Source organism: Mauremys mutica, chromosome 15 (genome assembly GCF_020497125.1).
Source record: "Mauremys mutica isolate MM-2020 ecotype Southern chromosome 15, ASM2049712v1, whole genome shotgun sequence".
In the NCBI taxonomy this organism is placed as follows: Eukaryota; Metazoa; Chordata; order Testudines; family Geoemydidae; genus Mauremys; species Mauremys mutica.
In genome coordinates this window covers 4,753,004-4,774,477 of record NC_059086.1, presented here as the reverse complement: position 1 = coordinate 4,774,477, position 21,474 = coordinate 4,753,004, and the positions used below count along the sequence as shown (strand labels likewise).

At 55.0% G+C, this 21,474-nt stretch overlaps 1 protein-coding gene across 1 annotated transcript; it reads right to left on the bottom strand.

Moving 5' to 3' along the window:
- Nucleotides 1–255: 255 nt before the first annotated feature.
- On the bottom strand, nucleotides 256–3,941 carry LOC123350424 (sphingolipid delta(4)-desaturase/C4-monooxygenase DES2-like). The gene is made up of 2 exons (XM_044989016.1): nucleotides 3,205–3,941; nucleotides 256–802 (listed from the first exon to the last, which is right to left on the bottom strand). The coding sequence occupies exons 1-2, from the start codon at nucleotides 3,919–3,921 to the stop codon at nucleotides 659–661; spliced, it is 861 nt and encodes a 286-aa protein (XP_044844951.1). The 5' UTR covers nucleotides 3,922–3,941; the 3' UTR covers nucleotides 256–658.
- Nucleotides 3,942–21,474: the final 17,533 nt, after the last annotated feature.

Genomic DNA, 21,474 nt, shown 5'->3' with positions numbered 1-21,474 from the left:
GGAGGCATGAATCAGCCCCACTGACGCCCGCGGAGTTATTCCTGATTTACGCCTGTTCAATGGCACTGATTTCAACGGGGGTCACTCCAGATTCACACCTCTTTGAGGGAGCGGGGAATCAGGCCTGTAAAACTGCAGCCTAGACTTGAGGTATCTTTGGTGGCCCGTAGTAATACGTACACGTACCAGCCGATGCTCCCGATTGCCTGGGGCCCATCTGATAAGAAGTCGGGGGCGGGGGCGAATGAAGGTGGCAGGAAAGTCATCTGGATGCTAAACTAGTCCTTGGCACAGAGCAGCCTGAAGGCTGCTCTAATCTACGCTGACTGTTAGCAGCAGCTGGGGATCCCAGGAGATGCCCTAGCCACACCCCCTTCTCAGCCATGCCCCAGTACCATTGGCCACATCCCCTGTGTGGGTTGCTGGGAGGAGCGTGGGTAATTGTACACTAGTAGGAGGTGTGCTCCCGTGGCCCGATGAGGCTGCCTAATGACTCATGTCTCGGTCAGTGGAGTCTTTGACAATATTTGACCCTTAAATGAAGCGCGTGCACATCTGGTATTAGACGACAGGTATAAATAACTCCCCTGATGTCAAACCTCCCCCCGTCCCCTGAGAGGCTGGAGAGCCGGGAGCTCGGCTGGGTGACACTCTTGTTTCACTCCGCCTTGGCCACTTCGTACTTCCTTTTCACGCGGGCAAAGGGTCCCAGTGAGTCACAGAAGACGAAGTCCCAGAGGACGCAGACCCAGGAGGTGTGGGAGGGCAGATGGTCGTAGTACTCAGCAGCAATCTTCTTCACCTGGAAGCAGAGACACACGGGGGTCTGACAGTGAACACAGATCTCTGCCCTTGGGACTTTTAGGTGGAGATGCACAACAGCCCAGCATTCCGTGGTGTCACGTTCATGGAATATGCACAGAGAAGTTAGATAAAAACATAAATCACGGCTTTATTTCTGAGACTCCAAAACACACACACACACACAAAACAGAGAGAGACAAAACAGGCTGCTCCCTAAAAACAGTGAGACATAAGTCACCTCAGCCTTGCTCTGATCACACGCTTCCCTTCAGAACCCCATAGCCTGCAAGCAGGGATGGGAAAACCCTTTAAAATCACAAGCTATACATTTAAAGTGTAAGTTTACAATACACCACATATGGCTGGGTTAAACCTATACAAACCTATGAATCTTAAAGCTGCTGGGTGCAACCACCACCCTTCTTTTAAGAGATATTAGAAGCAGTTAGGCTCATTTATGAAATAACACTAATCTCTGCCCAAAACAAGGGCACATCCAAGGCCATGCATTAATTTTAACTCTGTGGGGAAGAGGGTTTAATTGGATATTGCTTGAATACAGGTCGTGGGGAGAGTGAGCCAAGCAGAGATGCATACAGAAAGACAGATGCTCCAGGCACAGCCTGGACAAGCATAGCATATGGCCTGGAGAGAAGCCTAGAGAAAGAGCTTTTGGGCGCTGTACTGTCTGGAAAGAGGCTTGGGGCTGTGGGCAAGCAACCTGTCTCCTGTTGCTTGGCTCCTGCTGGGTTCAGGGAAACAGGATGGATATTTCACATCCCTTGCAAATAAAACAAGACATCCTCAAAGGTACCTGACTTTATCATTGATTTCTCAGTTTCGATATCTGATTGCAAGGGGTGACCCTTGAAACCGTCATTCTTACATAGCAGGATTTAAGGCTGGGCGAGGGTGGATATCAGCCTTTTCCATGTCAATCACATAGTACAGTGGGAAAAAAGTTTCAGGGCATCCCCCAGGAATTTCAGGATTCTCTGCCCCACCCTCGTGGCCCCCTTTATCCATACAGAAAGGGAAGGGGTTCACACCCCTTGCTTGGGTTGCAGTCTGCAGCCTCTGAAGATGCAAAGCACCAGTGTGCAGTAGCATGTCTTCCCCACTGGAGGGCAACACGGTACCACTTAGATCCTCCCAACAGCACCAACAAAGGGGTGGAATCCACCCTATGGATGCCAGCCAAGTTGGGGAGCGAGGGGGCTGCTATGTGAGCAGCAGTGTTGCCTAGTGGGTAGCGCAGTCACCCGGCACTCAGGAGACCTGGGTTCTGTTCCCAGCTCTACCGGTGACCTTGGGCAAGTGGCTTTCCCCTCTTGGTGCCTCAGTTTCCCCAGCTATAAAATGGGAGCGATGACAGTGCCCTCCTTTGTAAAGTACTTTGTGAGCTATTCAGCGGAGGAGGGAGAAATAAGGGGGGGGCTCCCTTCTGGGGAGTTGGACTCTGTGGGGGCAACAGAGTGAGGAACACAGAGGCGAGCAGGAGCGGGGAAGGCCCTTTTGTGCACATCAGCTGGGACGCTGAGCACCCCAGAAGGGCAGTAAATTGTTCCAGGGCTTGGCCAGAGGCCCGAGCCCCAGCAGACCCAAGAGGGCGTGAGGAGAAGACATGGGCCGGGACTGGACAGTGTGGGGGGGGGAGGCAAAGTCCCTCCCAATGCAAGGCCTGAGGAAGCGCCCTGGCGATGAGGCCATGCGCTTGACACGTGCCATGATAGCGCAGAGCTGGGAATAGGCCTGGCTTCCCTGCTCTAACCACTAGCCTACACAGCATCCCTGAACGAGGACTCAGGAGCCACCTCCAACTCACTGGATCCCGCACCCTTTGCAGAGCTGGGAAAAGAACCCGGGGGTCCTGATTCCCAGAAGCCCTCCCCTACACCAACAGCCCCCACAACCGCCCCCAAACCAAGAGCTTTTCTACCCCAACCCAGCCCCAGGCCCCCCTTCCAAGAGCCTCCGTTCCCACACAGGCAGCAAGGTTTGCTTTCCTACCTGGGCACGCTGGGAGTCGGAGGGGCGAGCTCGCCCCACTGGGATCTGGGCTGTGCCGGCTTGGCGGATATCAATCAATATCCAGACCCCCCCCCTACACCCACCCACCCACCCACCCAGCGCTTAACTTGTGCCCGGGCTGATCCCTGGCACCTCTAGGCTTGCCGCATCCGTTCTGAATGTTCAAAGCATTGCTTAAGCCCCAGCGCCTCTTTCATTACAAATTAAAGCACCGACCCCCAACCTCACCCGTATTCCCTTGATTTCCAGGCTCCGTGGCCCCTCCCCGTTTTAAGGGGGCGGGTCTTTTGGTTCCCCGCCAGGCTCCGCCCACTTTCCCAGGGATTCTACCCCTTCCGGCCCGACGCTTGCGGGCAGGGAGGTTCTTACCAGCGGCAGCTTGCTGCCCGGGATGCTGGGGAAATCGTGGTGCTCCATGTGATAACCCACGTTGAAGGTCAGCCAGTTCAAGGGCCCGTAGTAGGAAAAGGTGTCGTAACCCTTGAGATACATGTAGTGCTCGGCGATGAAGTGTCCCGAGATGGGGTGGATCCCCATGGCCAGCGTGGAGCCGGCGATCATGTAGAAGACGGGCTTGGGCCCCCACAAGGAGTAGATCAGGAGGTCGTAAGCCAGCTGCACGGCGAAGTTGGTCACCTCCAGGGCGGTGAAGGGCTTGGGGTTGACGTAGAGGGGCCGCAGGACGTAGAAGACGGGCTGCAGGAAGAGCCAGAGGAGCTTGCGGGGCGGCGAGTGGAAGAACCGTCCCTCGAAGGCCGTGGGGACGTCCACGTCGAGCCCGTCCCCGGCCAGGTAGCGGTGGTGGTCGACGTGGTACTTCTTGAAGGAGGTGGCGTAGGGGACGCCGATGGGCAGGTTGGCGAACATGCCGAAGAGGCGGTTCCACTTGGCCTTCTTGTTGCCGAAGGCCACGTTGTGGGAGATGTCGTGGATGGCCAACGTCATGGAGTGGTTGAGGCAGCCCCCGAAGGCGTAAGCCCAGAAGAAGACCCACTTCCAAGGCAGGTCCTTCACCAAGTAGCAGGCCACCAGCTGGGTCAACACCATCAGGGACACCACCCACTTCAGCTGGGGATCTGGACCCATCAGCTTCTTGATCTCAGGGTACTTGGCTGTGGAGGAGACGCAGAAACGTTAGCCCAGGAAGGACAGGGCTGGGATCCAGCCTGCCAGTGGTGGTATGGCACCCCGGTACCACCTTACACAAGCCATTGCGCTCAATGCATTGGTAGCCAAGGGGCAATCTTGAGAATCTGCAAGACGGGGGTTCAAGTCCCTCCTCTGCTACAGACTCCATGGGCAAGTCCCCTAGGCCAAGATCGCCAATAATTTGTAGGCACTGAAATCAATGGGCACAGGGAGTCTTAATGCCATTGTGGATCCATGCCTCAGTTTCCCCATATGTACCATGGGGGGACTGTGAGGCGCTCCAATATCATGGTACCTTACTGTGTTATACAGGAGGTCAAACTAGATGACCTAATGGTGGCCAGGTGGCCCTAAAAATCTATGAATCTTTCCTGGTTTCCAGCATCTAAGATTTATCTTGGCCTTGGCTCCTTCTTGGTCAGGGGTTATGGCTTTAGAGGCCGCACCTTTGAGCGCTGAGCTCCCCAGACACAGAGGACACCGTGAGGCTCTGGTTATGCACAGCCAGTCGGAAGCAGACAGGTAAGAGCTCTGCTTGAGTCGAAGCACGTAAAACCCTGGGTCCTCATGGAATACCCCAGGGATGGGGACGTGGTGATAAACCCACCCTCTGGTGGTGCCAGAACGAACTGTTGCTCCCAGCTGCTAACCTGATCCTCTCCCACCTGCTTTAACGGGCAAGTGGACTTGTTCGTCCCCTCCACATTAAAGGACTGCTACTGCTGGGCCTCTGAGTGAGCTCCTGTGGAGCCAGGCAGATCCCACCCTGCAGAGCAATTGTCCCAGGCTCTCTGCAAACTCAAGCAGCTGCTCCTGCAGCAGGTTACGCTCACGTCACATTTTCAAGGCCATCTGTCTACGGGCACGTTTTGTGCCCATATAAACATGTTGGTTGGGAGTGTGTGTGTGTGTGGTTTGATTTTGTGAACCGCTATTGTTATACCGGTAGCAAGGCCGGCTGGAAAAAAACAAGCCCCTTTTCACAAAACATTGGGAGGCTTGGAAATTTGTTTGCATTCCACATCGGAAAACCAAACCAGACGAAGAGCTTTCAAAATTTCTTATGAAACTACACAAGGGAGACAGCCACGGACTCACTGGGCTGGCCCCACGGTTAGAATATTCACTTGGGATATGGAGAAATCCAGGATTCAAGGTCCTCCTCTAACAGTCTGTGCTGGCCTTAAAATAATAAAATAATAAATCTATGAATCTTCCCTCTTTTACAGAATCTAAACTCTCTCTTGAGCTTGGCCACTGAAGCAGGGAAGTTGACCCTGCAAATTTTGGTTTTGATGAATCAGCAAAAAAGTTCAGTCATAAAGGTCCCCGACCAGCTCTAACCAATGTCCTCCCGCATGCTCGCTGATCTCCAAGAAGTGCAGCTGGAAATATGTCGAAGATGGACCTGAGCTGAACTCAGACCCAGAGGGCTGCTCTGCTCTGTGTGGTCCCGCACCGGACAGAAGAGACAGGATTTGGCTGTAATTGTGTTCTCGGCAGATCTCTTCCGCCAGCTGCTTTACACAACCCCACCAAACCCCCCAGAAAATCCCCTTTATTCGCAGCCAAACCCAATCCTGGCTCGCCTCTCCCACAACGGGGCGACCTAGGATGCAGGTTTGGATTCAGCCCGTTATGGGCTTGGGAAGTTCGGGTTTGGATCAGACCTTTGAAAGGAATTTGGATCCCAAGGGAGGGGATGGTTTTGACTTGTCTGGGGATCTGGCCCACTGACTCCAACGGAACGACGCCTGATTGGCGTCACTAGCTGGGGAGTGACGCCAGCCTAGTTTTGAACCAGCTTCGTCCATTGGCATTAACAAGGCACCAAAATACCAGAGACCGGTGTTTTTAAATCAGTGCCACAGACTAGATCCCGCCCTCTGGGATTAGACAGCCAATCCCCAGTGCTACGCAGCAGAGAAGGGGAGGAGGAGACAGCAGGCTACAGATGCTATCCCTTGGGCTGGGTGGGGTTAGACCTCATCCGAAGTGTGTCACCCCCACCCACGCCTTATTTAAGTTAGCTGTGAGAGACAGCTAAGCAGCTGCACCCGCGGCAAAGCAGGTACATGAGCTGCCTAGTAAATCAGGAGGGGAGAGATCTCAGGGAGGAAGATGCAGCCCAATATGGAGGACCAGAGAGAGACGCGGAAAGCCAGACACCTGTCGCCTGAACCAGCAACCTGAGCTTGGTGCTATAAGGAAGTTGCGTCCTGTTTGGTTTTTTTTGTTTTGTTTTTGTTCCTCCTGTGTTCAGGGAAACAGGGATTTTAAATGTTCCTTGCCAGGAACCAGACTCCCTTGTCAATTTCCCTCTCACCTGGAACAACCCTCAGGGCCCCCTGTTTGATCAGGTCAGAAAGTGGGTGGGTAAACAGGTTTTCCTCCCGAGCGCCTCTTCACGGCCTGCGGTGCCTCAGCAGAGCCCTGCCTCGGTTTCCCTCTCATAAAGGGCTCCTCAAAAACTCCGCCCAGTCCCTAGCATTTTAAAACATGCCCCTGCTGGAGTTGGGGAGAGGGAATCCGATTTAGGGGCCTAGCTCCCTTCTGAGGATCGGGTCCTTCGTCCATAAACATGCTGGCCACGCTGCCTTCTCCCAGCTGGGCCTTTCAGTAGCTCAGATAGCTTGTTCTCCTTGAGCCAGGAGTCCCCGGCCCTCCTTCCCGGACAGTCCCTGTGCTCTCTGCACCTCTCAGGCCAGGCGCTCCTGGCTCTCCCTCGCTAAAATATTAGCAGCTCCGATGGCACTCTCCGTTAGCCCTCTACATCTGGCCTGAGTCCGTCACATGACTCAACTCATTTCCCGCACCTGGAAAGGTGTCACAGGTGGGGCCGAGGGCCGTCTCCCCGGAAAGGGCCAGCCACCCCGTGACACCAGCAGCTGCCTCTCCCAGCTGAGGGGTGATACCAAACTAGGCCCTCACCCTGTTTTTCCTGTTCCAACCCCATCCGTGTTCCTTGTCGAGCGGATCAGTGGCGGGAATGCGAGCCTGATCAGGCATGAGCTGGGGCAGGAATGCAGCTGCAAGGGGATTGGCAAGTCGGGCCTGACGTAGCGAAACCAAAGCCAAAGGAAGAAATAGGGGGATTTGCAGAACGTGGGCCTCCCGCTGCCCTGGGGGCAGGTGAAGGTGGCCCAACCTCAGTGGAATGTGCCGAGCTGCGTGCGTGTTGGAGCGGTGACCCGTCTCCAGGCTCGGGAGCCCAATGCTGCCTGCCAGCCAGTAGGGGGTGCTCTTTCCCCTGCATCAGCCCTGCTTACTAATAGCGGAGTTACTCTGACGCTGCCAGAAAGCGGAGGAGTTCCAACCCAGATCTCGGGGCTCACTGTCTTCATCCTCCATTAAAAATCCCCTGGAGCGACAATGTAATACGTCGTCTTCTTCCCCTCCAGTCCTAACCTGCTGGGCAGGAAGTGCCGTGTTCCACCCCAGGCACAGGTGCATTTCAGTGATATTGCCGATTACGGCTGCTAGATCCGGCAGCTGGCATTTGACGGAGACTCAGCAGGGCACAAATACGCCTGGAACCCATCGTTACACACACACACACACAACCTGAGCCGCCTGCTGCTCGAGCCCCGCACCGCCCAGCGCCTCGTGTTGCCATTGGCCTCCCCAAATGTTCCTCCGCGCCGCACTACGGGGGCGCAAACCACTTTTGGGGGCAAACCGGGGCTTTTGTAACGGTTGCTCAGAGCAACTTGCACCTGGCAAGAGCAAATGGGACAAATGCCCAGTTTGGCCAAAAAAGGACGTCCGGGACAGGGCTTAAGAAGGTGCCTGTCCAGGCCAAAACAGGACGTGTGGTCACCCTCTCTCAGACCCCCAACAGCCTCTACTGCATCAATAGGGTGAGGGATGGGGATGTCAATGGAGGAGCTTCCCTGTTGTTCTCCGTGGAAGGGAGGGGGGAATTTTCCATTTTTCTCAATGTGGCGGGGGGAGTCTCCATCCGTCTCAGTGGGGAGGGAGGGGGAAGTCTCCACTGGTCTCCGCGGGGTTGGAGGAGCAGGGAATTCTCCACTGGTCTCTATGCTGAGCTCTCTGGAACGTCTCCCCCGCTGGGGCTAACCCCTCCCTCCCTGGCGCAGGCCGGCAACGCCACCGACCCAACGGGACTGCTCCCGGGAGGGATCCGGCCCGGCGCTGCAGGGTATCTGTTGTGCGTCACGTCCAGCACCTCCCGGGGCAACCGGCAGAGCCTGCCTGTGCGTGTGCAGAGCCCCGTTGCCATGAGCCAGGCCGCCGCCTAGCGCCAAGAGGCAGCCACCTTTGTGTCAGCAGCACCCACCCCACCTGCACGTGACAAAAGGCACAAAGGCGCCTAGTGAATGCAAACACCCACGCCCTGCGCAAAGAGCCGGAACAGCCACAATGGGTCCCGCTTCAACACCCAGTGCCATCAATACACAACCTTGCCCTGACCCCACTGAGGTTTGCCTCAGGCCCTCAGTGCAGCAGGCTGAGTCTGGGCTGGGTTTCGGGGTTCAATCCGAGCCGCAAAAGCGATCCGAGGGCTGGACAAAATGCCTGGCAGTGAGCAAGTTTGAGGAGGGTAGCATCTCGGGGAGGCAGTGTGGCCTAGTGGATAGTGCCCGGGAGTAGGATTTAAGAGAGCTGGGGTCTACTTCGGCCTCTGCTGCTGGGTGAGCCTGGTCAAGTCACTTGGGCCCTTTGCCTCAGTTTCCCCATCTATAAAATAAGGCTCATGATACTGGCCTCCCCTTGTAAAGCAATCTGAGATTGACTGATAATAATAATCATTAATCCCTGGATCTTGTTATTGAAAAGAAGATTGGCAGCCGCCTGTGTTTGCTGCCTCAGTTTCCCCAGCGACTGGGCGATCACACACACAAAAAATCAGACACACTCGCCACCCAGATGAGTCATGAGAAGGCATTTCTGAATGCACCACCCGGGCACACCTCAAAGTGGCAGCTGCCAGCAGCACTGTGCCAAGCGCCTTTTATAGCTGACAGCAGACAGTTGTTCAACGCCGTGTCTGTTGTCTCAGACCAGGGCCCTGATCTCCTCTCGCCGCGGGGGGGGGGGGGGTGTCATAGTGCAAAGTAGGTCGTAAGACGCCACCAGCACATTTGGCCTCTCTCTGCACTGGAGTAAAGGCTGGTCGTGTCCGTGGAAAATGCCAGAATCCCCCCAGCGCGGAGCTTTTACGCCCCCACACTTTGCACTGGTGGAAAATGGTGACACAAGCTGCAGGGCATGATGCCTGTGCAAAGTTTCACGTTGATTTCACCTGGCGCCTGCAGAGTGGCAGAACTCAACCTGACCTCTCTGGGCTTCATTTAACGGTCCCTTCTACAGGCGCCAAAGGCCACAGCACAAACCAACCACCCTCCCATGGTAAAAAGGGAAGGAATTGACGTTTCAAATTCCTTCGGTCTGACTGGCCCCAGCAAAGGAGGCCGCGCCGTTTGTAACCTCATTGTCAAACCTGACTACTCTTGATCTGCATCAAATCTTCTGTCCTGGGGGGACGAACATAGAGAGGGAGCAACACGGGGGAGTTTCTCGAGTCCGGGTTTCCTTGATCAGGATAGACTCTACAGCTGATGGTTTCCTAGCAACAGACATGCAATCCCTTTAAATCTGCCGGCGGCATTTGCTGCTCTCGACCCCGTAAGACATCCCTAACACTTTATAGCAAATCCGGCTGCAAACTGTCACCCCATCAGCTGGGCCTTTGGGAACATCTGGCCCCGAGCCATTTGGAAAGTTTGACCCAAGCGATGTGACTGATAACTGAGCAGGTCAACTCGTGAAGCCCCCCAAAAAAACGAATCAAGCCCCATCAGTAGGGCCCTACCAAATTCAAGATCCAGTCTGGTAAATTTCACAGCCAGAGGATTTTTTAAAAATCTGGTTTCAGAGTAGCAGCCGTGTGAGTCTGTATCTGCAAAAAGAACAGGAGTCCTTGTGGCACCTTAGAGACTAACAAATTTATTTGAACATAAGCTTTCGTGGGCTACGGCCCACTTCATCGGACACATAGAATGGAACATATAATGAGGATATATATCAGGGTAGGCAACCTATAGCACACATGCCAAAGGCATCACGCGAGCTGATTTTCAGTGGCACTCACACTGCCCGGGTCCGGGCCACTGGTCCGGGGGGCTCTGCATTTTAATGTAATGTTAAATGAAGCTTCTTAAACGTTGTAAATAAGGTTTTTAATTTACATACAACAATAGTTTAGTTCTATATTATAGACATCTAGAAAGAGACCTTCTAAAAACATTAAAATGTATCACTGGCCCGCGAAACCTTAAATTGGAGTGAATAAATGAAGACTCAGCACAGCACTTCTGAAAGGCTGCCGACCCCTGATATATAGATATACATACAGAGAACATGAAAAGGTGGGAGTTGTCCTACCAACTCTAAGAGGCTAATTAATTAAGAGAAAAAACTTTTGTAGTGAACTTTGTCATGTTCTCTGTATGTGTATATATCTCTCCCCACTATATGTTCCATTCTATGCACCCGATGAAGTGGGCCGTAGCCCACGAAAGCTTACGCTCAAATACATTTGTTAGTCTCTAAGGTGCCACAAGAAATCCTTTTAAAAAAAAAAATCTGAAATTTCACGGGGTTTTAAATGCGGGGATCCCGACCGAAAAGGAGGTGGGGGGGAGGGAGGGTTGCAAGGTTATTTTGGGGGGAGGGTCACGGTCTTGCCACCCTTACTTCTGTCCTGCTGCTGGTGGCAGAGTGCTGCCTTCAGAGCTGGGTGCCCGGCCAGCAGCAGCCGGTCTCCGGCTGCCCAGCTCTGAAGGCAGCGCAGTAGTAAGGGTGGCAATACTGGGACACCCCTCCCTGCCTACAATCGCCAGATTTCACGGGGGAGTCCAGATTTCACAGTCTGTGACGCGTTTTTCACGGCCGCGAATTTGGCAGGGCCCTAACCATCCGCTCTTCTGATCTTGTCCCTTGCAGCCACCGAGCCCCTGAACGTTGGTGCTGTTCTACCCTGACTTCCCGTGGGATATTAGCTGAGCAGGGGTTTGCCCCTGGCTTTGCAAACAGGTCTATTCGGGGCGGAGTTCTGTCGCCTCAGCGCAGGGCTTTGTATCACTGTGCTAACTAAGACATTGATTGTCACCCTGGGCCTGCGTTTTGTGCTGGGGTAGAGGCGTGGGGGTTGAGCCGGCTCCGCAAGCCTTTAAGCATCCCCTCCATGCAGGGGGCGCCCCTGCCAGTATGGTGCTGGCCTAAGGACACAGCTCAGCTATTCTCTCTGTCCCCCTCCACCCCAGGGCCCATAGGGGGTGGATCCAGGGTGAGGCCAGAGTATACTGTGTGCTGGTTATTCTCTGTCCCCACCGGGACCACAGGGTGTGGAGCTTGGATTCCAGCAGCAGCCCTGAGGTTGCACTAAATGACACCAGGGGAGAGCAAGGCCCAGAATAGGGGGAGCACAAAGAGGGTTTAAAGTCACCTGAATCTTTTCCATTCCTGCCCCAACGGAGCGGAGTCGACTGAAAATGAGGCTCAGGCTAGTGTATGTGGATGTTGCCCTCCGCTGGATGGGATGAAAACTGCTACTGTGTGTCATAGGGCCTATACTGCTAAGTGCTGGTGGGGATTCTCCGGAAGCTCAAGTGGTAGGGATCTGGGGTTTGGAGCAGGAGAAGCTCCACAACAGTCCTAGTGGATTTAGGCAGCTGTGTGTTTGTGAGAACCTCCAGGAGAGGGTAGCAGAGTAACATTTCCTGTAGCAACCTCCATGCTTCTTAGAGTCTCAGAGCTTCCCTGTCCAAAATCATGCTGAAGCAAAAACTAATCCCTGCATAATTAGGGTGACCACACATCCCGTTTTGGCCAGGACAGTCCTTTTTTAAAGCCCTGTCCCGGCCATCCCGACTTTTTTGGCACAATTGGGCATTTGTCCCGTTTGCTCCTGCCAACTGATGAAGCTTGGGATGGGACCAATGCCCACTTTTGTCAAAAAAGCGGGGTGCAGAGAAACATGGGAGGGCGAGCGGCGATGCCAGCACCACACGGGGGGGGAGGGCGCCTTGGCAGAGCAGTGACGCCAGCCGCAGTGGGGCAGGCAGGTCTCAGGCAACTGGCTCAGGCCATACCTGCACGGGGAGCAGGGGGCAGGGCTCAGGTGAGCTGAGTGCCTGGGGTCAGACCCACGTGTATGCGTGGGGGGAACCTCGGGTGAGCCCTACACCGGGTCCCCTTTTCCCTTTGGGAAATATGGTCCCCTAAGCATAATCGATTTGCCCCACAGATAGTCACAGTGAGGAGTTAATTACCGATGTACAAATCTCTACTAACCCCAGGAGAAGGGCTTGTCTACACTGGAAAGGCTTCCACAGCCCAGCTTCAGTGTGGACCTGGCCTAATATCACGAGAGCTGCTTACAACTCTCTGCGTTCAACACCAGCTGGTTCTGACCCACCTCCCTCCTCCGCTGGTTCTGACTCACCTCCTCCCTCTCTGGTTGCTCCGGTTCCCACCTGGTTCTGACTCATCTTCCCCCGACCCTGGTTCTGACCCACCTCCTCCCTCCCCAGTACCCCCTCATCCCCCCAGGTTCCGACGCACCTCTCTGTAGATCTCCTTGTTCCCAACCCATCCCTCCCCCCGTCCCTCTGACCTCCCTGTCTCTGGTTCTGGCCCCCACCTCCTCCCTGTCCCTAGTTCCGGTTCTGACCCTCTTCCCCCTCCTGCTCGCCTCTGGTTCTGATCCACCTCCCTCCGCACCATCCCACTTCCAGACAGGAGCCATGGTGGTACCAACCCAACCCAGACTCACCCAAGATCTCCTTCCTTCTCTCTGTATGAGGCTGATCCGTATAGACCCACTCAAAGTCATCCCTGGTGACCCGGTTCCCCATGCTGCGTCCTCTCCACAGGAACCGGCCCAGTTCCCACGGTGGCGAAGGAACCAGGACTCCCGGCTGGGGCAGTGTCGCCTGCGCGGGTGTGCTGTATCCTCTCACTGACTTTCCCAGAGGCACCGCACCGCAGACACCCGCCTGAGCTGAAATGCCTTCCTGCTTGCCCTTCCCCGAAGCACCTGCCAGACCTGTTTGGCTGGGCATCCGAACTCCCTGGGGTGGAGTTGGTCTGTAAGTTCCTGGTATTGGGCCCGGGGCCAGATTAATGGCTCTGGCCACTAAGGGGGCATCTACGCACAGTTCTTTTGAACGGGAGCCCGAGTCTGCAAACCTGGGCCCCGAGACGCGCTGCCGCAGGCTGTGCAGCCGTTCCCTTGCGCGGTCACCGACGGCCTGATGCGACCGGCCTGGGCGTCCTTTCCAGAGCCTTTGAGGGGGCCCATAAAAGCCAGGCTCTTGGGGGTTTCTTCTTGGGAAACAGGCTGGCAGAGCCACCGCGAAGATGCGGCTTCCAGTGACCCGGCACCACAGTCCCGCCGGGTGCCAGGAGCCGCACCGATGCGCCGGAGGAAAAGGACACCACCACGGGCTCATCCACACAGGAAAATGGACTGGAACAGCTCCTGGGAAACAGGCTTTTGCTGTGGCAAGGACGGCCGGTCGGGAGGCATTGGACGGGACAGAAAATGCCGAGCCGTCGAACCCGAAGCTTTTCCCACAAGAGGAGCAGCTTGGGCTGAGCTTTCTCGGTTCCACGATGGAATTCCTTCTCCAAACCAGCCAGCTGCCGTCGCCTGGTGCTCACGGCGCTCACCTCACCCGCTGGAGACGGGTGGGCTCCGGGTTCAAATCCTTGCTTGGCTTGATTCAGAGCAGCGGCTTGTACCCAAATCTCCCCCCTCCCAAGTAGGTGCCCTAACCGTTGGGTTATACAGTGGGTGAATATAATGAGTATTTCATCGAATTACCCCAAGCCAGAATAACGTCCCTCTGTAGACAAGCCCCAGAGAAGTGAAGCAACTGGCCTGTATCTTTGGCTCTATGGCACTTATAAAAAAAAATTGCTCTGCCAGGTGAGATCACAGGCCCAGCAATACCCATATCCTGTCTCTGAGAGCAGCTAATCTCAGGTGCTCCAGAGCAAAATTCCAGGAACAACCTCCCACCCCCACCCCCACTCCCACCCCCACCCAGTCATCAATGGTGCAATAATCTGTTTGGCGGGGAAAGAAGAAGAGCTCTGTGTAAACTCAAAAGCTGGTCTCTCTCACCAACCAATAAAATATATTATCTCCCCCACCTTGTCTCAGCAGGGAAAAGAGATTGGTTTCCACCCTGAAGTAAGAGGGCTGAGGTTGGAGGCAAACATTAGCCAAATATTCCTAAACTTTTTGACTCGAGAACATCATGTGGCATTGAGTTCCACAGGCTAATGATGTGTTAATGGGGAAAAGGGAGCGCTTCCTTTTAGCATTGCTTTCACTCTCACTGAGGGTCTCCTGGTCCTTGTCAGAAGGAGACGATGGGGACGAGGCTTCCACATCTATATGAAAGCTGCAGGAACAGATTTTAAAAAAAGGACACAAAAGTAGCCATTTTAGTGCACATAGTGGGAGGAGGCGGTTCTGGAGGTTTATATACCATGGTCTGACAGCTGCCACCTGAAAATGCTCCCACTTTGGTTGTGGTGTTACTGCTCAGGGAGGACTGTAACCCCGAGAAAAACGCCGTGTTTGAACGATACCCGTTCTGATCTCACGCAGAGAAGTGTCCCTGAGCTGAGGCACAGTGCAAGCAATGGAGAGTCTGGAAATACTGAGAAACGGCATCGTCACAGGGTTCGCTACTCACAGCTAGGGGCACCTCCTGCTGGCCGCTCTGGGGATTAGCTCTTTCAGCCCCACGCCCTCTTCTGGCCGTTTCTCGGCTCGTCGTCTCGCTCTGTGGCCCCCTCTCTTGCTCCTGCAGCACCCCGTCTTGATGGCTTAGCTTCCTGGCCACGTCACAAGAGTCCTCCCAATCTGGGGTGCTAACAAAGTTCGTACATCCACTTCCCTGGTTGAGTCACCCCCCGGTCCTCCTGGCCAGTCTTTGAGATCACTGCCCACCTGTGCCACTCATTCAGGAATAGGGGAACCCAGGCCCACCCTGTACTCCGGCTTCCAGTCCAGGGTCCCGAACTCCTGCAGCCATGGTCTGTGCTACCCTAAACCTTCCTGTCTCTCCCCAGGACAACTTCCTACCTTGTCTGTCCCAGGCTTGCATTTTCCATCCTTCCTCTTCAGTCCAAAACCCCCTTATCTCAGGGGGAGCAGCGGTACCTCTTCTCCTGCTACCAGCTCCCTGGCTTCCCAGAAACCCCTCCTGCCCCAACACAGGGGAGCTTCCCCTCATCAAGGTTTTCCTCCCAGTGTAAACTATGTTCACCCCTTCGGTGCCAGCGTGGGGAGAGAGGCTGGGGACAGGTATGTGTACCTGGTAGCGTGGGTCCCGTCTGAGGGCCCCAAACTCTCTCCATGGTGTAATAATAGAATAAATTTTGACTCAGGAGTCTCGTTAGGTGCTGCAGAGCTGAAATCACTGATTCCTAGGTCTAAGCATTAGCCCTCCTTTGGGCTAGTGGTTCTGAGTGTGCCAGAACTGAGGCTCCCCCCGCTACGAACAGCTGAAATCACTGAGAGCTGTGTTAAGCGGCGGGGGTCCTGAAGACAAGTTGGTGAGGGGCTAGCAGGATGGCTAGCGGAGAGGCACGGCTGGCAAGAAGGCGCAGTTGGTGGTGACATTTTTTTTCTCTCTTTTTTGGGGGGAGGGAGAGCTCGATGGTTTGAGCATTGACCTGCCAAACCCAGGGTTGTGAGCTCAGTCCTTGAGGGGGCCACTTACGGATCTGAGGCATAAATCTGTCAGGGACGGTACTTGGTCCTGCTGTGAAGGCCGGGGACTGGAGTGAACTCGATGACCTTTTGAGGTCCCTTCCAGCTCGGTGAGATAGGTATATCTCCATAGAATAGCCCATCCAGGCATGCTCAGAGACGAAGCGTTCTCACTAAAAGACAGCCGGAAAGGGAGCCCTGTTTGCTGAACCTCACAAGCCATAAAGACACAGATCGTCTCTGGGCCAGCTACTGCCAAGTGCGTAGGGGCTCTTGCGCATAGAGAGGCGCGGGCCCGGGCCCAGCCACCCAAACTTGGCAGCCAAGTAGAATCAACACCAACTTCTCAGGTGCCAGGTTGCGTCACAGAAAGCAAACGGAGAATGGAAGTCAGGGACACGTGCCAGCATACCGTAATACTGAGACATGGAAGGCAATTTTATGCAAGCGATGATGGGCAGAAACAGATTGAGTCAATGATACGGGGTGAACTTTCCCTGCTAAGCATTATCAACCTCTGACTCACGGAGCCATCAGCAGATACTCTGCTCAGGCCCTGGGTGTGGGATGTTGTTTGTCTGAGACGGGATTTACTAAGAAAGGGAGATGTTGCCTATGGTGCTACTGTGGCCTGGTCTACACTACGCGTTTAAACCGAATTTAGCAGCGTTAAACCGATTTAACCCTGCACCCGTCCACACAATGAGGCCCTTTATATCGATATAAAGGGCTCTTTAAACCGATTTCTGTACTCCTCCTCGACGAGAGAAGTAGCGCTGAAATCGGTATTGCCATGTCGGATTAGGGTTAGTGTGGCTGCAATTCAATGGTATTGGCCTCCGGGCGGTATCCCACAGTGCACCATTGTGACCGCTCTGGAAAGCAATCTGAACTCGGATGCACTGGCCAGGTAGACAGGAAAAGCCCCGCGAACTTTTGAATTTAATTTCCTTTTTGTCCAGCTTGGAGCTCTGATCAGCACGGGTGGCAATGCAGTCCCAAATCCAAAAAGAGCTCCAGCATGGACCGTACGGGAGATACTGGATCTGATCGCTGTATGGGGAGCAGGGGCGGCTCTAGGATTTCCGCCACCCCAAGCAGGGCGGCACACTGCGGGGGGCGCTCTGGTGGTCGCCGGTCCCGCGGCTCCGGTGGACCTCCTGCAGACGTGCCTGCGGATGCTCCACCGGAGCCGCGGGACCAGCGGACCCTCCGCAGGCATGCCTGCGGGAGGTCTGCCGGAGCCGCCTGCTGCCCTCCCGCGGGACGCCGCCCCAAGTGCGCGCTTGGCGCGCTGGGGTCTGGAGCCGGCCCTGATGGGGAGGCAAATCTGCTGTATCAGAGCTCCGTTACAGAAGACGAAATGACAAAGCATTTGAAAAAATCTCCAGGCTATGATAGACAGAGGCCACAGCAGGGACTCAGCACAGTGCTGCGTGAGAAGCGTAACGGAAAGCCAAAGAATCAAATGGACGCTCATGGAGGGAGAGAGGGAGGGGGTACTGAGGACTCCAGCTATCCCCCCCCCCGAAAGAAAAGGGGAAAAAATAGTTTCTCGCCTTTTTTCAATGTCACCCTATGTCTACTGCATGCTGCTGGTAGACGGGGTGCTGCAGCGCTGAACACCAGCATCCCCTTCCCGGTGGCAGATGGTACAATATGACTGCTATCCATCGTCATCATCAGCCCGTGAGTGCTCCTGGCTGGCCTTGGTGAGGTCAGCCGGGGGCGCCTGGGTAAAAATGGGAATGACTCCCAGTCACTCCCGGCAGACGGTACAGAAGGCCTGGTAACCGTCCTCATCATAGCAACCCTGGGGGCTGAGCTCCATCAGCCCCCCCACCCCTTTCATGTCTAAAGAAAAGATTCTGTCCTGCCTGGACTATCATAGCAGCTGGAGGCTGCCTCCCCGTCATTTTATCTCACTAAAAAGTCAGCGTTTCTTATTCCTGCATTCTTTATTACTTCATCACACAAATGGGGGGACACTGCCACGGTAGCCCAGGAGGGTTGGGGGAGGAGGGAAGCAACGGGTGGGGTTGTTGCAGGGGCACCCCCTAGAATGGCATGCAGCTCATCATTTCTGCGGGATCTCTGGGGCTCTGACACGGAGCGGCTGTGCTCTCTGGTTCTCTAGTACACTTGCCCCATATTCTAGGCAGGACTGACTCTATTTTTAGACAAAACATAAAGAAGGGAATGACCCAGGGAGTCATTCCCATTTTTGTCCATGCGCCCCTGGCCGACCTCAGCGAGGCCAGCCAGGAGCACCCATGACAGCAGCAGACGGTACAAAAGGATTGATAACCGTCATCGCCAATTTCCAAATGCAAACGGTGCAAAATGACTGATAACCATCATCTCATTGCCAATTTACAATGGCAGATGGTGCAATAGGGATGGTAATCGTCTCTGCTACCTTGCAAAGGCAAATGAATGCTGCTGTGTAGCACTGCAGTACCGCCTCTGTCAGCAGCATCCAGTACACATACGGTGACAGTGACAAAAGGCAAAACAGGCTCCATGGTTGCCATGCTATGGCATCTGCCAGGGCAATCCAGGGGCAAAAGGGCGCGAAATGATTGTCTGCCGTTGCTTTCACGGAGGAAGGATTGAGTGACGACATTTACCCAGAATCACCCACGACACTGTTTTTGCCCCATCATGCATTGGGATCTCAACCCAGAATTCCAATGGGCGAGGGAGACTGCAGGAACTATGGGATAGCTACGGGATAGCTACCCACAGTGCAACGCTCCGGAAATCGACGCTAGCCTCGGTACATGGACGCACACCGCCGAATTAATGTGCTTAGTGTGGCCACGTGAACTCGACTTTATACAATCTGTTTTAAAAAACCGGTTTCTGTACAATTGGAATAATCCCATAGTGTAGACATACCCTCAGTCTTTGAAATTAGGTTTGTCTACGCTGGGACATCTAGGAAAACTAATCCAGATCAACAAAAGGGGTGAATTGGCTGCTTGTGCTTGCTAGAAAACAGGACCGTCCCAGGGCTCCGCTCTCTAGGCCATTCACCCTGAGTCTTCCCAGCTTCCCTTCTCTCCTATGCCACTTCCCGGTAGCACCGAGCCAGGACTCTGCTTCTGGGACTCCCCTCCCCAGTGCCACCCAGGGCCAGCTCCAGGCACCAGCGCAGGAAGCAGGTGCTTGGGGTGGCCAATGGAAAGGGGCGGCACGTCTGGATCTTTGGCGGCAATTCAGCGGCGGGTCCCTCAGTCCCTCTCGGAGCGAAGCACCAGCTGCCCAATTGCCACCGAAGAATGAAGCGGGATGGTTGAGCTGCCGCCAAAGTGCCATCGATCGCGGCGTCATCTTCTTATTTTCCCCCACTTCGCCGCTTGGTGCGGCAAAAAAGCTGGAGCCGGCCCTGGTGCCAACCCTCTTGTTTTGGGCTCTGCTTCCTCTAACCAGGCTGCTTCTTCCCCGTCGGTCCCTGCCAGGGCCGGCTCCAGACCCCAGCGCGGCAAGCACGCGCGTGGGGCGGCCCTTTCCCGGGGGGGCAGCAGGCTGGGCCGGCGGACCTGCCGCAGTCATGCCTGCGGGAGGTCCACCGGAGCCCCAGGACGACCGGACCTGCCGCAGGCATGACTGCGGAGGGGGCGCTCGTCCCGCGGCTCCAGTGGACCTCCCGCAGGCATGACTGCGGACGGTTCGCTGGTCCCGCGGCTCGGCTGGACCTCCCGCAGGCATGCCTGCGGCAGCTCAAGCAGAGCCACCGGACCTGCAAACCGTCCGCAGCTGCGGGAGGTCAAGCCGAGCCGCGCGACCAGCGGACCCTCCGCAGTCATGCCCGCGGGAGGTCCGCGGCTCCGGGGCGCCTCCCGCGCATGCCTGCTTGGGGCGGCCAAAAAGGTAGAGCCGCCCCTGGTCCCTGCCCACAGCTGCCAAGGGGCAAAGTGGTGGGGGTGGTTATGGGGCGAGAGGGAAAGGATCAGCATTGGGGTCAGCACTGACTCCAAGGGGAGAGTGCCCCCACCCCCGCTCCCTGCAGTGCAGTGCCCCCTAGCACTGCACTGGGGTATTGGGGTCAGCATGTACTGCAAAGGGAGAGCGCCTCCATCCCTGCAACACAGCGCCCCCTAGCATTGCACCGGTGCCAGCACTAGCTACGAGTGGAGAGCGCCCCCTACTGAGCCCCTCCACTGCATGGTGAATAAATGTACCCTCTAGCGCCACTCCCCTGCAGGACAGGGGCAGTCTCCCAGGGGGGCCATGGTGGGACGGTTGCGCTGCTGCTGACCCTTCTCTGAGCAGGAAGCCGCCCTGAAGAGGTTTGGTTAACCAGGAAGCAATGCTTCCATTTGCAAAACTCTCCCGTCCCACACCTGGTATCTCTCTGTTCCCCTGCTCTTGCACTTAGGGCAGGAACGGGAGAGGGGGGAATGTAACATTAAGCCCCCCCCACACACACACACGCTTGGTATGGGACATGCCTGGTCTCTGGGGTAAGATAGAGGACTCCCTGGTTCTGCAGGACTCTATGAATTTTCCCACAAGAAATCTTGATCTTCCTCAAACTGCATTTTCCTGTTGGTTGGGAATTTTCTGTTTTTGTTTTTTTCCCAGCTCCAATATTCAGCCCCCCTAAATATGTGGGCCTGGGCTTACATGAAGTCCAGTACTCAACCCATAGTGATTACTGTCTACCCATCCTTCCACGCTGTCTCTATCCATCCATCTCTCCATTCTTCTGCAGTAGCTTTCTAGCCATCCAGTAGCCACCCAATGATCTACCCCCTTACCCACCCATCATCTATCTAATCTATCCTCATACCCACCCACCATCTATCCCCATAATCACCCACCCATCATCTATGTAATTTATCTATCCTCTGTGACACTCTGTATCTCACGGGAACACCCTGCACCTCCATGTTCATCCTTATGAATGTGTGGTATCCAATGCAAATTTTGTCATGTTGGGTGTCTTCGGGAGGCTCACAATGCACTGAGCATTGTTGTTATAGTAATGTTATAGGTTGTAATTTCATGTATATAGTTATGAGGCTGAAAATGTGTCCTTGTGGCTTAAAACAAGCCCAGGCAAAACTCTCCAAGAGCAGAGGGGCAGTTCACACCTCATCAGGGCATGTACCGGACAAACCCAGCCCAGCCTCACAGGAACAAAGGACGCTGGCCTAGGCCGCAACAAAGGATCTGTTGGACTCTCGAGTGAGTCACCCCTTATTCCCTTGGTCAGTTTGGGACTGCGATGAGGTAATGCAGGGGTGGGGTGCAAAGCCAAGAGGGAGGAAAGGACATGATAAAATGGAGAGACGTTTGCCATGCTCTTCTCTCTCTTCCACCTCCATCTACAGACACCACCACCACGCAACTGAAGCACTGATCAATCAGCAGGTAAGTATGCCCAGTGGTCTGTGATGGGATGTTAGATGAGATGGGATCTGAGTTACTACAGAGAATTCTTCCCTGGTTGTTGGCTGGTGAGTCTTGCCCACATGCTCAGGGTTTAACTGATTACCATATTTGGGGTCGGGAAGGAATTTTCCTCCAGGGCAGATTGGCAGAGGCCCTGGAGGTTTTTCGCCTTCCTCTGCAGCATGGGGCACGGGTCACTTGCTGGAGGATTCTCTGCAGCTTGAGGTCTTCAAACCACAATTTGAGGACTTCAATAGCTCAGACATAGGCTAGGGGTTTGTTATAGAAGTGGATGGGTGGGATTCTGTGGCCTGCGTTGTGCAGGAGGT